This window comes from Aegilops tauschii, chromosome 6 (genome assembly GCF_002575655.3).
Source record: "Aegilops tauschii subsp. strangulata cultivar AL8/78 chromosome 6, Aet v6.0, whole genome shotgun sequence".
Taxonomy (NCBI): domain Eukaryota; kingdom Viridiplantae; phylum Streptophyta; class Magnoliopsida; order Poales; family Poaceae; genus Aegilops; species Aegilops tauschii.
Genome location: NC_053040.3, coordinates 42,021,080 through 42,033,205, shown reverse-complemented (window position 1 = coordinate 42,033,205; position 12,126 = coordinate 42,021,080). Strand labels below are relative to the sequence as shown.

Genomic DNA, 12,126 nt, shown 5'->3' with positions numbered 1-12,126 from the left:
TTACACTTTGGGGCTGTGCAAAGATGTTCTTCAGGATCTTAAGGTCTGGGAAGAAAGCGCAGGAAAAGATGAAGGCATACATAGTGCTGAGGAGGATAAGATTCCTGGGATCACAGACTACCCTGCGTTTCTCTGCCGTCCGTCTTGGTGGTAATCCATCCGTGGGGCCACCTGTGTCTGTCGGTATGCATGTATACAATGGAAAGCCCGTGAGTGACACCGGCCAATCTTGGCACCTTACCGAACTACTTCGTTCCTGTAGTAGCACCGAGCAAGCGAGCGTGGGAGACAGCAGCGGCGACCTACGTACACCAGAGAGGAGATGGATATGGACGCCAAGTATGCTGATCTGCGGCGCGCGGCGGAGGAAACGGCGGTGGTGGACGCGCACGCGCACGACCTCGTCGCCGCTGGTTCCACCCTGCCCTTCATCGGCTGCTTCTCCGAGGCCGACGGCGACGCGCTCGCCTTGGCCCCCCACTCCCTCCCTTTCAAGGTACTAACCAGTATCATTTCCTGATAATAAGCATGCATGCACCGATGGTTGGCCGCGCAGATGCAAGAAGCCCCTGTGGTCACACAAACACAAAGCATGCACGAACTCATCTGCAACCCACGGACCATACTCATTCGCTCACTATACGCGATTTATCTGCAGCAGGGCGAAAGCCTATTTCAAGCTTCCCTTTTAGAGTTCAACATTTTTTTTACAGTGTTGAAAATTAAACGTCAAGCTTTTCTGGATTTCGATTGAAAGAATTAAAACGAAACTCCATGGCATGGATGGGCCGGGGAGCGGAGGAGCAGACGAGCTAGCTGATGGGGCTGTGTCTTGTCTGGTTCTTGCTTCTGGTGTTGAGGACTTTTTGTGCGGCGTCCTGCCAAATGTTCCCTGCTGTCATGTGACGTCTCCCGTTTGGGCGGTGCTCTGTGAGACAATTCCAAGCTACTAGCTGGTGCCATTACATTCTTTGTTTCTTAAATAAGGGTGGCGTGGTTCCAAATGTCGTGTTACATAGTCGTGGCACTAAGCAAATACTTTCGCCGTCTCATGCATTTTTGGTAACCAATTTATACTAATTAAATGCAGCGAAGCCTTAGGGACATTGCTGCATTGTACGATTGTGATCCCTCACTTGAGAAGGTGGAGGAGTTCAGAAGGGCTCAAGGCCTGTCATCTATCACTTCAAAATGCTTCCAAGCTGCCAATATATCTGCGCTTGTTGTAGATGATGTCTCCACATTGGACAAAACCCTTGAACTGGAATCTCACAAGGCATTTGCTCCCAAGGTTTACAGAGTTGTCGGAATCGAGACCCTGGCGGAAACAATTATTAATGAGGTGAGTGTGCCTTTATTAATGCTATTTGTGTTTTTTGTTGATGTGAATGGCATTTTTTGTAATGAATGATTATGGTGTTTTGAGGAATTCTCTTCTAAAATTAGATGCATGTTTGTCAATATATTTGACTATGAAGGATAGATTAAACATATTGAGGGCAGGGGGGGGGGGGGGGGGGGGTTAACACCTTGGACTAGATCAAATCCTGAAATTACTCCAAGTTGAGCATCCTTAACTTTGGAGTTCTTTCCGAATGGCCTCCCGAAAAAAAATTCCTTATTGATGTTAGTAGTGTATCATCCCTAATAAGTCAGGCTATTACATACACGCCTACTCAGAGGAACCGATGTCCTCGTCGGCCCACAGGAACGTTCCCTCTTGGCACATACGTCTGTGCGTCCAGTCCGACACATGTGCCATGCCGTGTGCCACGACAGGTCACAAACGTCTTGCACAACATAACCGCGCACCTGACGCGCAAACATCCGTGTAACCGCGAGGGTCGGCTCTGATACCATCTTATAATGCCTCGAACACACCCCATCGGTGGTCGTTACTCCTGGCGGGATCTAGACTAGCCTCACAGATCAATACTAGTCTTTCCTGCGCACTTTGTACTCATTCATGCGCATCTGAGACCAACTTCCCACTCAGTCACCCATCCTGAAATTACTCCAAGTTGAGCACACTCAACTTTGGAGTTTTTTTTGAATGGGCTATTAAAAAAGAAGAAATTCCTTATTGATATGAGTAGTCTATCATCCCTAATAAGTCAGGTTATTACAGGGGGAGGGGGAGGATATAAACAAGGCAAATAACCAGCAAGAGAATAGTGTGGAAAGTGTAGCACTCTTGCTGTCCCAATTTTTTTTATTATATTACAAGTTTGATTTTTGGCCATGACATGTTATAAGCCCGTGATGCTTCCTTGTTGGGCCTGGTTAGTGGATTGAGACATCTTGTAGTATGCCCATGGCGTATGTGAGTCGCAACGCTGATAGATAAACCCATGACTGCATAACACTTGTCAGCGCAGCATGGTCAGCTTTACAACCCGCTTTGCGACCAAGCTATTGTATAGATGCATCATCTCCTTGTCTGGCAGGTTTGGCATGGCGTTCTCACCTGGTTTCGCTCATTGGCTCGGCCAGCCACACCTTTTTCTTCACTGGTGGCCTGCCTCCCATTCTGCTTACTCGGCCATCCACAGGTTGCTACGGTCGATCTGGACCCATCGGAACGCCTGTGTGTTCGACGGCTGGCCACCGACAGCCTCACACCTGCTTGACTCATGCGATCCAAGAGGAGGCGCGCTCCTGGGAGAAGGACGGTGCCAAAGGACTAGTCAACTTGCTATCGTAGTACGGGGGGTGGGGTGCTTCTTCCTATATCAATGAAAGATATGCAAGCTCTTGTGTATTCGCAGAAAAAATAACTTGTGAATTAAATCCTCGTGATAGCCATGGAAGTATGAAACAGAAATCACTCAATAGTTAACAACCCGAGCAAAACTCTAATAAAAACAATTGACCCTCACATTGATTCCAATTGCACCCGAACCAACTTTCCGGCAACAAACTCTCACATCTACTCAATTATTTGGCTAACACTAGTCAGTAGTGTTCTCTAGTACTTCTTCTGAGCACTTAGCATGAATTCACGTTGCTTGCTACTACCAAGCTCCTACCTTGATAGTATGATTTTGATGTTACTCAATATGATAACTAGACCACCAAAAGATCTTGAAAATGTCCTTAATCTTCTTGATTTCAAATCGTACCCTATTTTTTTTTAGAACGAAGGCTCGCGATGAGCCCGGCTTTGAATTAACAAAGCCATCAACCGGCCAGGAATTACAACACAACAACAAGCACATCGGCCGAACGATACAAAGGAGCACCCTAGGAAGCTTACAACTCAACGCAGAATACTAGCTCAAAACAAAAAGAAGAGGAAGCCCAAGCTAGTACACGCCGCCGACCGCAGCAAACAAGAACCAAGAATTGCGAGCAGCGTGAGCACAACGAGGACCTGCAGAAACAGAGTGGAGTTGTGGACATGACCGAGTCCAAGGTAGGAGGAAACCAAGCATCTTCCTTCGCTCTCGCCGTAGAGGGACCCTTCCCTCTCGCCTTGGATCGAAAGGCGCCGCCGACGGACATGAGAGACGCTCACCCTAGAGCAGGAGAGATGCCGACCTCGAGTCCTGGAACAGTCACAGAGCACAACCTCCTAGGACATGAGCACACCTCATCTGACACACCGAAGCAACCTAGGACACCTGAAAAATAGCGGGAAAGCCACCGGGAGGAGCCACTGAAGAACGAGCAGCAAGGACATCAGGAGAGGCCGCAGAACGACGAGGAGCAGGAGTCGTCGGCCGCTGAAGAGAAACACCGGGCGTCCACGGCGAGGGACGTGCTGCTACTGCCGGGAAGAGGAACCCTATCCCCTACCGCCGGATCGCAGATGCCGTACCGCCGGAGCTGAGCCAAACACGCCACCACCGAGGAGCACCGCACTTGAGGGGAGCGGGGACAGACTTCCCTGCGAGCCAGACCAACCACAGCCACCTGATAACCAGAGCCGCCCAAAACTCCACCTTTGCCGCCCCTCACCCGAGCGCACACTCCCCAGGCGGCGCCTCCAAGGAGGACACGATGCGCAGCGCGCCGTCACCGCCCAATCCAAGAAGGATTTTGGGCTTTCACCCGGGAGGGGAATGGGGGTGGATAGGGTTGGGATCTCAGCTGCACCTCCAAGGAGGAAGGGCGGCGCTGCCGCCGGGCCGGACCAACCGACCAATGGTTTCCCACGGTCCCAAAACCGCACCACCGGGCACTCATCTACACCATTCCGGCGACCGAAACTGCTGGAACCGGCGGGGATTAGGGAGCTGAAGGGGAGGGGAGTCGAACCTCGGATCTGACGAGGAGGGGGATCTCCACGCCGCAGCCACCACCCGCCGCCATCCCACCACCCGCGTGGTCGGGAACGCCGGCTAGGACCACCCACGGACGCCGCCAGCCGGGAGGGCGCCGCCGCCACGCCAAGGGCCGCCTCCCCAGATCCGGAGTCCTCCGCCAGGAACGGAGCGACCAGGGCCTCGCCGCCACCGTCATCGGCGACCGCGCAGGCTTGCCGGCGGCCACCTCGGGTGGCGACGAGGGGGAAGGAGGTGAGGGTGTGGCGGCGCTGGGCGGAAACCCTAGTGGCCTCCCGAGTCGCCCGAGCGGACGACGCGGGGGCTGCGGGGGGGGGGGGGGGGGGGGGGGGCGGGGGCGTGTGGTGCACTTGCCCAATCGCACCCTATTCAATATTGATATGTGCCATCGATGACTGTCCCAACTAGAACCTGGGACTAAGTTTTTGTTCAACACTTACTTATAATCAGTGTCTTAATCATCTTATTACTAATCTACCAAACCCACAAGGGGGCTTATAGTGGAACTTTTTGATTGACGTACATGACATTTGAGTCTAAATAACAGATTGGTTACCTAGTTAAAGAGCGATCTTCGCTACATTACTATGTCAATCTATTTTTACTGCAATTCTTGAGTCACATTAATAATGTCAAGTGTTTTCTGACTAAATAGTGATGAAGTGAATAATATTTCAGGAGTCAGTTGTTGGATCAAGCTGGACACTGGATTCATTCACTGAAGCATTTGTGGCGAAGCTCAAATCATATCCTACACAATTTCGGATATTCGCGCGTGTGTGTGTTTGTTTGTTTGAACTCTGTAAATACCCTTAACAAATTCCTCACAGTTGCCAACAAAATTGTTGGATTGAAAAGCATGGCTGCACATAGAAGTGGCTTAGAGATTGATCCAAGTGTTAGCAAGGTGGATGCAGAGGATGGTCTTCGGAAGGAGCTAGCAAGTAAGCATATTTTTTGTTGGGAGATACAAATGTGTAAACCAATAAAATAGTGTTACTAGTTAATAACTAGAATTGGATGGCAATTAAGCTTATTAATCATCCATACTTTTCAGCTCGGAGGCCTCTTCGGATTACAAACAAAAACCTGTTTGACTATATATTTATTCATAGTCTTGAAATTGCTGTGGAGTTTCATTTGCCAATGCAGATTCATACAGGGTAACGACAACATTTTAAATCATATATATCAAAGCACGGTGGTGTAATTTCAATATGCATTTCTAGTATATATATGGCTGTGTGCATCACCCAATGCAGAGGCCGAGGGTCTTTACCTCCTTTTCAAAATAAAATAAAATCTCCAGTATAAATATATGCCATATGTTTTCCACGCAATTTCAGGTTTGGAGACAGGGAACTGGGCTTACGACATTGCACCCCTTTTCATCTGCGTGCTGTTCTTGAAGACAAAAGATTTGTCAAGTGCCAAATAGTTCTTCTAAATGCTTCGTATCCATTTTCGAGGGAAGGATCCTATCTTGCATCTGTTTACTCCCAGGTGGAACCTCATTTTTACTAAGAAATTATACATTGTCCATTTTATTTGCTTCATTTTATGTTTTTAACCATCTTACACAAACCAGAAATAGGTCTACCTTGATTTTGGCTTTGCATTTCCAAAACTTAGTGTTCAAGGAATAACATCATCACTTAAAGAGCTCCTGGAGCGAGCTCCCATAAAGAAGGTAAAGTACCTGTCTTCTGAATGGCTGTTTCTAGAAAAACTGAATACTTGAGATCATTGTTAGGAATACATATTTAGTTTACTTTTCATGGATCGTGCTGAATACATACTGAGGATTCTCATGCTGTTGAAACCAAGACCAACTCAAAAGTAGCACCCCTTCTGGTTACGGACTGTCATAGTGCATACCGACATGATGCCAAAATTCCTTTGACCCTGTAAGATATTTATAAACCTAGTAAGGTTAGACATTGGGAAAACATTTTTCAAGGCAAATTTACTCACACTTTATCCGGATGCTCAATTTTAAATTTTGTATTACTCACACAGATATCAATAGATAACGAAGTAATGAAAAATTGACTACATCTATCTCAAAACCCCGTTTTGTGACTGGAGGGTCAATATTAACTAACTAACAAATTACTATAGTAGCATTCATCTTTTTCCGATAAAGAACGCTTTTATTGACTCATAGCATCGGCAAAAGTAACATGCAGGCATGGCCAGAGAATCCAATTCTAGTAGTATTTGTTGGTTAATAGCTTACCATCAACCTTTGGAGACAAAGGTTCAAGAGCATATCTTTGGTATCTTCTTCTTACAGTATATCTAACTTTCTTTTGTCAATCCATGTCTGTAGTATTCACTCTCATATTTCCTCTGAACAGAACTCTACTCCCTCTGTAAACTAATATAAGATCTTTTAGTGATGTAAAAGATCTTATATTAGTTTACAGAGGGAGTACCAATTATGCTGATATTTGATGCATGTGATATTATTCATCATTTATGTATTTAACCTGAATTTTGCCACTTCTGGATATACTTTACAACTGATACATCTAGGAATTTTTAACATTAATTTCAGGTCATGTTCAGCACAGACGGATATGCTTTTCCGGAGACATACTATCTAGGTATGTTTATCCATCTTAGGTATTAAATAAGCTGAACGTTATATGTCAATACAAATGTATATGCTTATCAGAAATAAGGGCCTTTGAATTGAATGTTATCTATGCAAGGTAGGGAGAAATAATTTTCAGTTTTTCACCACTATTGATATACATATTTCCTAGTACAGTTTGGAAGCAAGTCGTCTCAGTTTACAGGACTGTAGACGTACAGTTATTTCTTTTTGGTGTTGATTTTTAGCTTGGGCTGATGTACAGGTGCAAAATGGGCACGTGATGTCGTTTACCGTGTCCTCTCAGCTGCATGTGAAGATGGTGATCTTACCATTCAGGAAGCTATAGAAGCAGTTGAGGACATCTTCAGAAGAAATGCACTGCATCTGTACAAGTTGAATGTCTTCCATGAAAAAACTACCAGTATTGATGACAATACCATATCATCGTCGTCTTGTCTCGGGAAAGATGATGTGATCCTTGTTCGAATGGTCTGGAATGATGCTTCAGGTCAACATAGATGCCGTGTAAGCATATATTCCTGACCACGTAAAACATTGTTAAGTATTTTTTTGCCTTAGAATTGCTAGTATTTTTAGCAGGTAGTCTTGAGAAATGGAAACTTTTTTTAACGAGAAATGGAAACTTTACTTTCAGGCCTTGCCAGCCGAGAGATTTTACGGCATTGCACGGAACAAGGGTGTTGGTCTAGGTATTGCAGCAGTGGGGTTTACTTCCTTTAGAGATGCCCCAGCAGTTGGGACAAACCTTACTTGTGCCGGAGAGGAAATCAGGCTTGTGGCAGATATGTCAACACTTTTGAGGATCCCATGGTGATTATCCTTAATTAATTTATTTTTGAACAATTTATTGTTATTTTTTATATAAATTGGGTCAAACCTTAATTTTTGAACAATTTTTTATTTTATTATTATTGTTTCTCTCTCACACATACCCAACTTTCCTTTTAGATCAACCACCCCCAACTTGTACATATGCGTGACAATTTGTTGCTTATATCCGGCGAAGGATATCCTTATGGTTTCTGTTCTATATATAACTAGTACTACTCCCTCTGTATCACAAATTCACAGTATAAGACGTTTTTTTGATACTCCCTTTGTATAAAAAAATCTTATATTTTGATATAGAGGGAGCAATTACTTAGTTCTTATCAGGCATTGGCATTGCCGGATTGTTCACAACCTACCCGGACAAACCGGGAATTTACTAAGACATAGTCTTAACAATGGCAACCTGAATATTTTTTAGGAATAAAATTGGCTTGGGATTATACTAATTGCACTTTACACTTCTTACAAGGTCAAGAAACGAAGAAATGGTGATGGTTGACATGCTAACCGGTTCCGGAGAAGCCTCCGAATACTGTCCTAGAAATGCTTTAAGAAAAGTGACAAAAGTTCTGCTAGATGAATTCAATGTGGTAAGAATAAATCCATAAAAATATAGTAGATGTTTTTTATTGATGCTTAGTTATTTGTCTTTTCTAGACAGTCAAGGCAGGTTTTGAGAATGAATTTTATCTGCTCAGAAAATCATTCAGGTATCTTTGCCCGACTCTGTAGTCTGTATAAACTTAATTATGTTAAAATCTATCTGCTCTTTAATTGTACCGAAAACTCCTGCAGCGAGGGGCATGAACATTGGGTTCCGTATGATAATAGCAGTTACTGCTCGACTTCAGCATTTGATGGTGCATCATTTATGCTGAAAGAAGCACATTCTTGTCTTAAAGCTGCAGGCATTGTGGTTGAGCAGGTAACAAGTGACTTTTATACATGTGAAGAACTTCTCGAATCAAATTGGTTACCCTTTTTGCGTGTACTTATTTAGCGATTGATTTTTTGTGTGTTTTCACCCACATTCTTCCTCCCACAAATATAACAGATGCATGCTGAAGGTGGTAATGGGCAGTTCGAGATAGCCTTAAAGTATGTGTTGTGCACTCTTGCTGCTGATAATCAGATATATGCCCGAGAAATTATTAAATCCATTGCTCGAAAACACGGGGTGATAGCAACATTTCTACCAAAGTAAGTCACCAGATTAATATATAATATGCCATCTTGTTTAATGTGTATGTTAAATTAGGCACATATCAAGTGTGCACACTACATTCGCTGTTGTGATAATAGCATTACCCAGAGAATGGATTTTACTCGGTACACTGTTTTGTACTACTGAACACTGAACTATCGGCTTGTATGTAAAATAACTAAAATTTTGAAATAAAGATATGAAGAGAACTGAAATGAGCTATAGTCATAACCGAAAAATATCGGCCACTATCGCCCGAAAGCTTTCAGACAAACTAATAGTTTGCCTAGGTTTGCTTAAATTATATTTTGTTTGCACAATCATCTTTAAGTCGCTTAGTTTTGATTGATAAGGCCATCTAGAATGCATTGTGCTTAGAGAGGTGCTTAGAAAAGCACTGATGCTTATGAAGGAGCACAAATCCTTAATTAGGCACATATGCTTCAGAAATAAACACCGGTGCTAAAAAATAGTTTATTTTTATAAGAACCTCTCTAAGCACTTTGCATTGCAGATGCTCCAAGATTGTTTTCTGGGGGCATCAGTATGCCTTGCAACTAGGCTAGTTATAAAAAATACCAGATAATTTCTTGAACCCTGCTGCCACCCAAATGTTTTACTTTCACGCAAATTTTCTGAGCTACACCTATTTACCAGCTAGCTAAATCACCAAGCATGTATTGTTTCGACCTGCGGAACGACACAATAATGTGGAACTTGTGTTCTTGGTATCTAGTATGATGCAATGTTTTCATTGGCCCAGACCAGACCTAAATGAACTTGGATCCGGTTGTCATGTGCACCTGAGCTTATGGAAGAATGACCAAAATGTTTTCATGGGCTCAAATAAATATAATTACCATGGGATGTCAAATACCGGTGAACGGTTCCTTGCTGGAGTTTATCATCATCTTCCATCGATACTGGCATTTACTGCCCCTCACCCACACAGGTACAAGTTTAATCAGTTATACTAAATCAGCAACAATTAATATGGATCGGAGGGAGTAGAAGATTTTGTATATATAGTCTCCAATACGATCGAATACTCGATCACTACTCTTTGCTAGATATTTATGATTTTTTTGATCCTGAATATACTTTCATGGCAAAGTTATTGATCTTTTGGGCTTACTAACCTAAATATTTTTGTAAATACATAACTAGCAAAGCTAGATTTTTTATCACAGGCTTTTTATTTGTTTATGAAAGAAGAGAGCACGATGATGGTTTTCTCTGTGTGTGCATATACAGCTACGACCGAATTCAGCCAAACACATTCACTGGAGCATATCTTTGCTGGGGGAAAGAGAACCGGGAGGCTCCATTGAGGACCTCCTGCCCACCTGGCGTGCCTCCTGATTTTGTCAGCAACTTCGAGATTAGGTCGTTCGACGGGTGCGCGAACCCTCACCTAGGCCTCGCCGCCATTGTCAATGCCGGGATCGACGGGCTAAGGAGAGGCCTCAAGTTGCCTCCACCAACTGGTAAACACTAATTTCTCATTGCTCTTTTGATCTTTTAACATTTTTTTTAAGTTTAACATTTTAAAATGTGTCTCTTGGCTCTTCCAGAACTGAACCCTGCAGATTGCGCTTCACACGAGAGGCTACCGCATGACTTGCTTGGATCTGTGGAGGCACTTGCTGCGGACAAGATTTTTCATGAACTGATGGGTGACAAACTTGTGACTTCTGTTATAGCTATGCGAAAGGTAATTACTACTAGTAGACACGCTCTCCAGTACACTGTTTTCATCTGCTCTTGATATAACTAGTCTTAATAATTCGCCATGTTCTCCTGTGTGTGTTGCAGGCCGAGATCGAGCACTACGCTAAGAACCCAGGGGCAGTCCACCATCTCATTCACCGTTACTAGCAGTAGTTGCAGGCCGAGACCGAGCACTCTTGCTTGATGATCGATCGGGTTGAAAACGTACTGCTCTTCTTTTAGGCATTGCTCTGCTCTCGGCACTTCACATGTATGCCGATGAATAATGTTGTCCCACGGATTGCTGATGGATCTCGGCAATGCACTTGCAGTTCTCCGATTTTTTCAGTTAATAAGTGGTAGAGACCAATGTTAAGATTTTGGTAGCACAAAATATTTGAATCTGGCTGAAATTTCAGAATTATATTTTGATTAGGTTATTTGTGGTGGAACCAGTCACCCACCAGGGATCAAGTCCTAAATTTCGCTCCAGTGCTCACATTTTTCTTGATTTATTTCAGATTTTTCATCGGTGTTTGTTCAGTGGAAGGAGACGTTTCCATGGTCTATGATGCGCATATGATGACTTTGTGGATCTCAAGATGTTGTGCTCGCTCAGTATCTCAGAGATGCTCCTGGGGGTAGGGTGTGTGTGTTCATAGGGGCGAGTGCATGTGAGCATCAACATTTGTACCGTGTTTTGAAAAGGACGTCAATAAGGACTGAACGTTCGGTCTGGGGGCCTCCCAGACCGAAAGAGGAGTTCGGTACGACAGGCAGCTCCCTACGAACGAAATCGTTCGGGAGGAGAGGCCTCCCAGCCCGAACGCTCCTTCCCGTCCTTGGTCTTTTCTCTGTACAAAAAAAGCCCATAAAAACAAAAAAGCCCTACAGGCCTTTCCTCTGTACAAAAAAAGCCCATAAGAACTAAAAAGCTCGGTTGTTGTTGTGACAAAATAGACATTGTTCATTTGCACGACAAAAAATGCCATGGTCTTTTGCAATGCTATGAAAAAGGTTGACATGCTCATGTGTCCAGAATGTAAGTACACTAAAATAGTATGGGAAATCTACTAAAAAATTGTTCAACAATTTGTCATGTTCTGCACAAAAAAATGTATGTTATTTATACTCAAATTTACCATCTTCAACATTTTCTACAAAATATGCCATATTCCCATGGCAGCTAAGTTCATCTAGAGATTTATTTCATGCATTAGATTATATTAGAAGTAAAAAATGCCATGGCAAAAATAGAGTAAAAATTGCCATGGCAAAGAAAGTAAAAATTGCCGTGCCATCAAAAGTAAAACTTTCCATGGCAAAAAAGAGTAAAACCCTTATGTCACTTGTGCTGGCGGGCCAAAATAAGCCCATTTAGGTAAATAAAAAAACCATAAAAAATATGAAACCAACTAAAAAACTGAAAAAAAAAACTTTACAATAAATATCACACATAAATCTAGATAATT

General features: G+C 43.6%; 1 protein-coding gene across 5 annotated transcripts; it reads left to right on the top strand.

The window, feature by feature from the left end:
* The first annotated feature begins 224 nt into the window (after positions 1–224).
* Positions 225–11,424, top strand: LOC109782853 (protein fluG). Of its 5 annotated transcripts, XR_012187097.1 has the most exons (19): positions 225–496; positions 1,091–1,342; positions 4,965–5,033; positions 5,116–5,230; positions 5,344–5,449; positions 5,633–5,789; positions 5,881–5,976; positions 6,847–6,895; positions 7,151–7,413; positions 7,544–7,719; positions 8,210–8,330; positions 8,398–8,450; positions 8,536–8,665; positions 8,795–8,940; positions 9,681–9,896; positions 10,199–10,431; positions 10,519–10,658; positions 10,760–10,879; positions 11,176–11,424. XR_012187097.1 is itself a non-coding variant. In XM_073500971.1 (18 exons), exons 1-18 carry the CDS (start codon positions 323–325, stop codon positions 10,820–10,822), a joined length of 2,493 nt encoding a protein of 830 aa, XP_073357072.1. In that variant the 5' UTR covers positions 225–322; the 3' UTR covers positions 10,823–11,136. The 5 variants fall into 5 exon arrangements, 4 of the variants coding, with proteins under 4 accessions (XP_073357072.1, XP_073357071.1, XP_073357070.1 ...); XM_073500971.1 differs by lacking the exon at positions 11,176–11,424 and having other exon boundaries at positions 7,544–7,680; positions 9,708–9,896; positions 10,760–11,136; XM_073500970.1 differs by lacking the exon at positions 11,176–11,424 and having other exon boundaries at positions 7,544–7,680; positions 10,760–11,136.
* The last annotated feature ends 702 nt before the right edge of the window (positions 11,425–12,126 follow it).

What these genes read in the sequence shown, in the direction of transcription:
- LOC109782853 (XM_073500968.1), top strand. Translation starts at nt 323, where the DNA reads ATGGATATGGACGCCAAGTATGCTGATCTGCGGCGCGCGGCGGAGGAA. An exon ending in ATAGCAACATTTCTACCAAA is followed by an intron (nt 8,941 to 9,680) that starts GTAAGTCACCAG and finishes CTTGGTATCTAG; the next exon opens with TATGATGCAATGTTTTCATT. An exon ending in CTGTTATAGCTATGCGAAAG is followed by an intron (nt 10,659 to 10,759) that starts GTAATTACTACT and finishes TGTGTGTTGCAG; the next exon opens with GCCGAGATCGAGCACTACGC.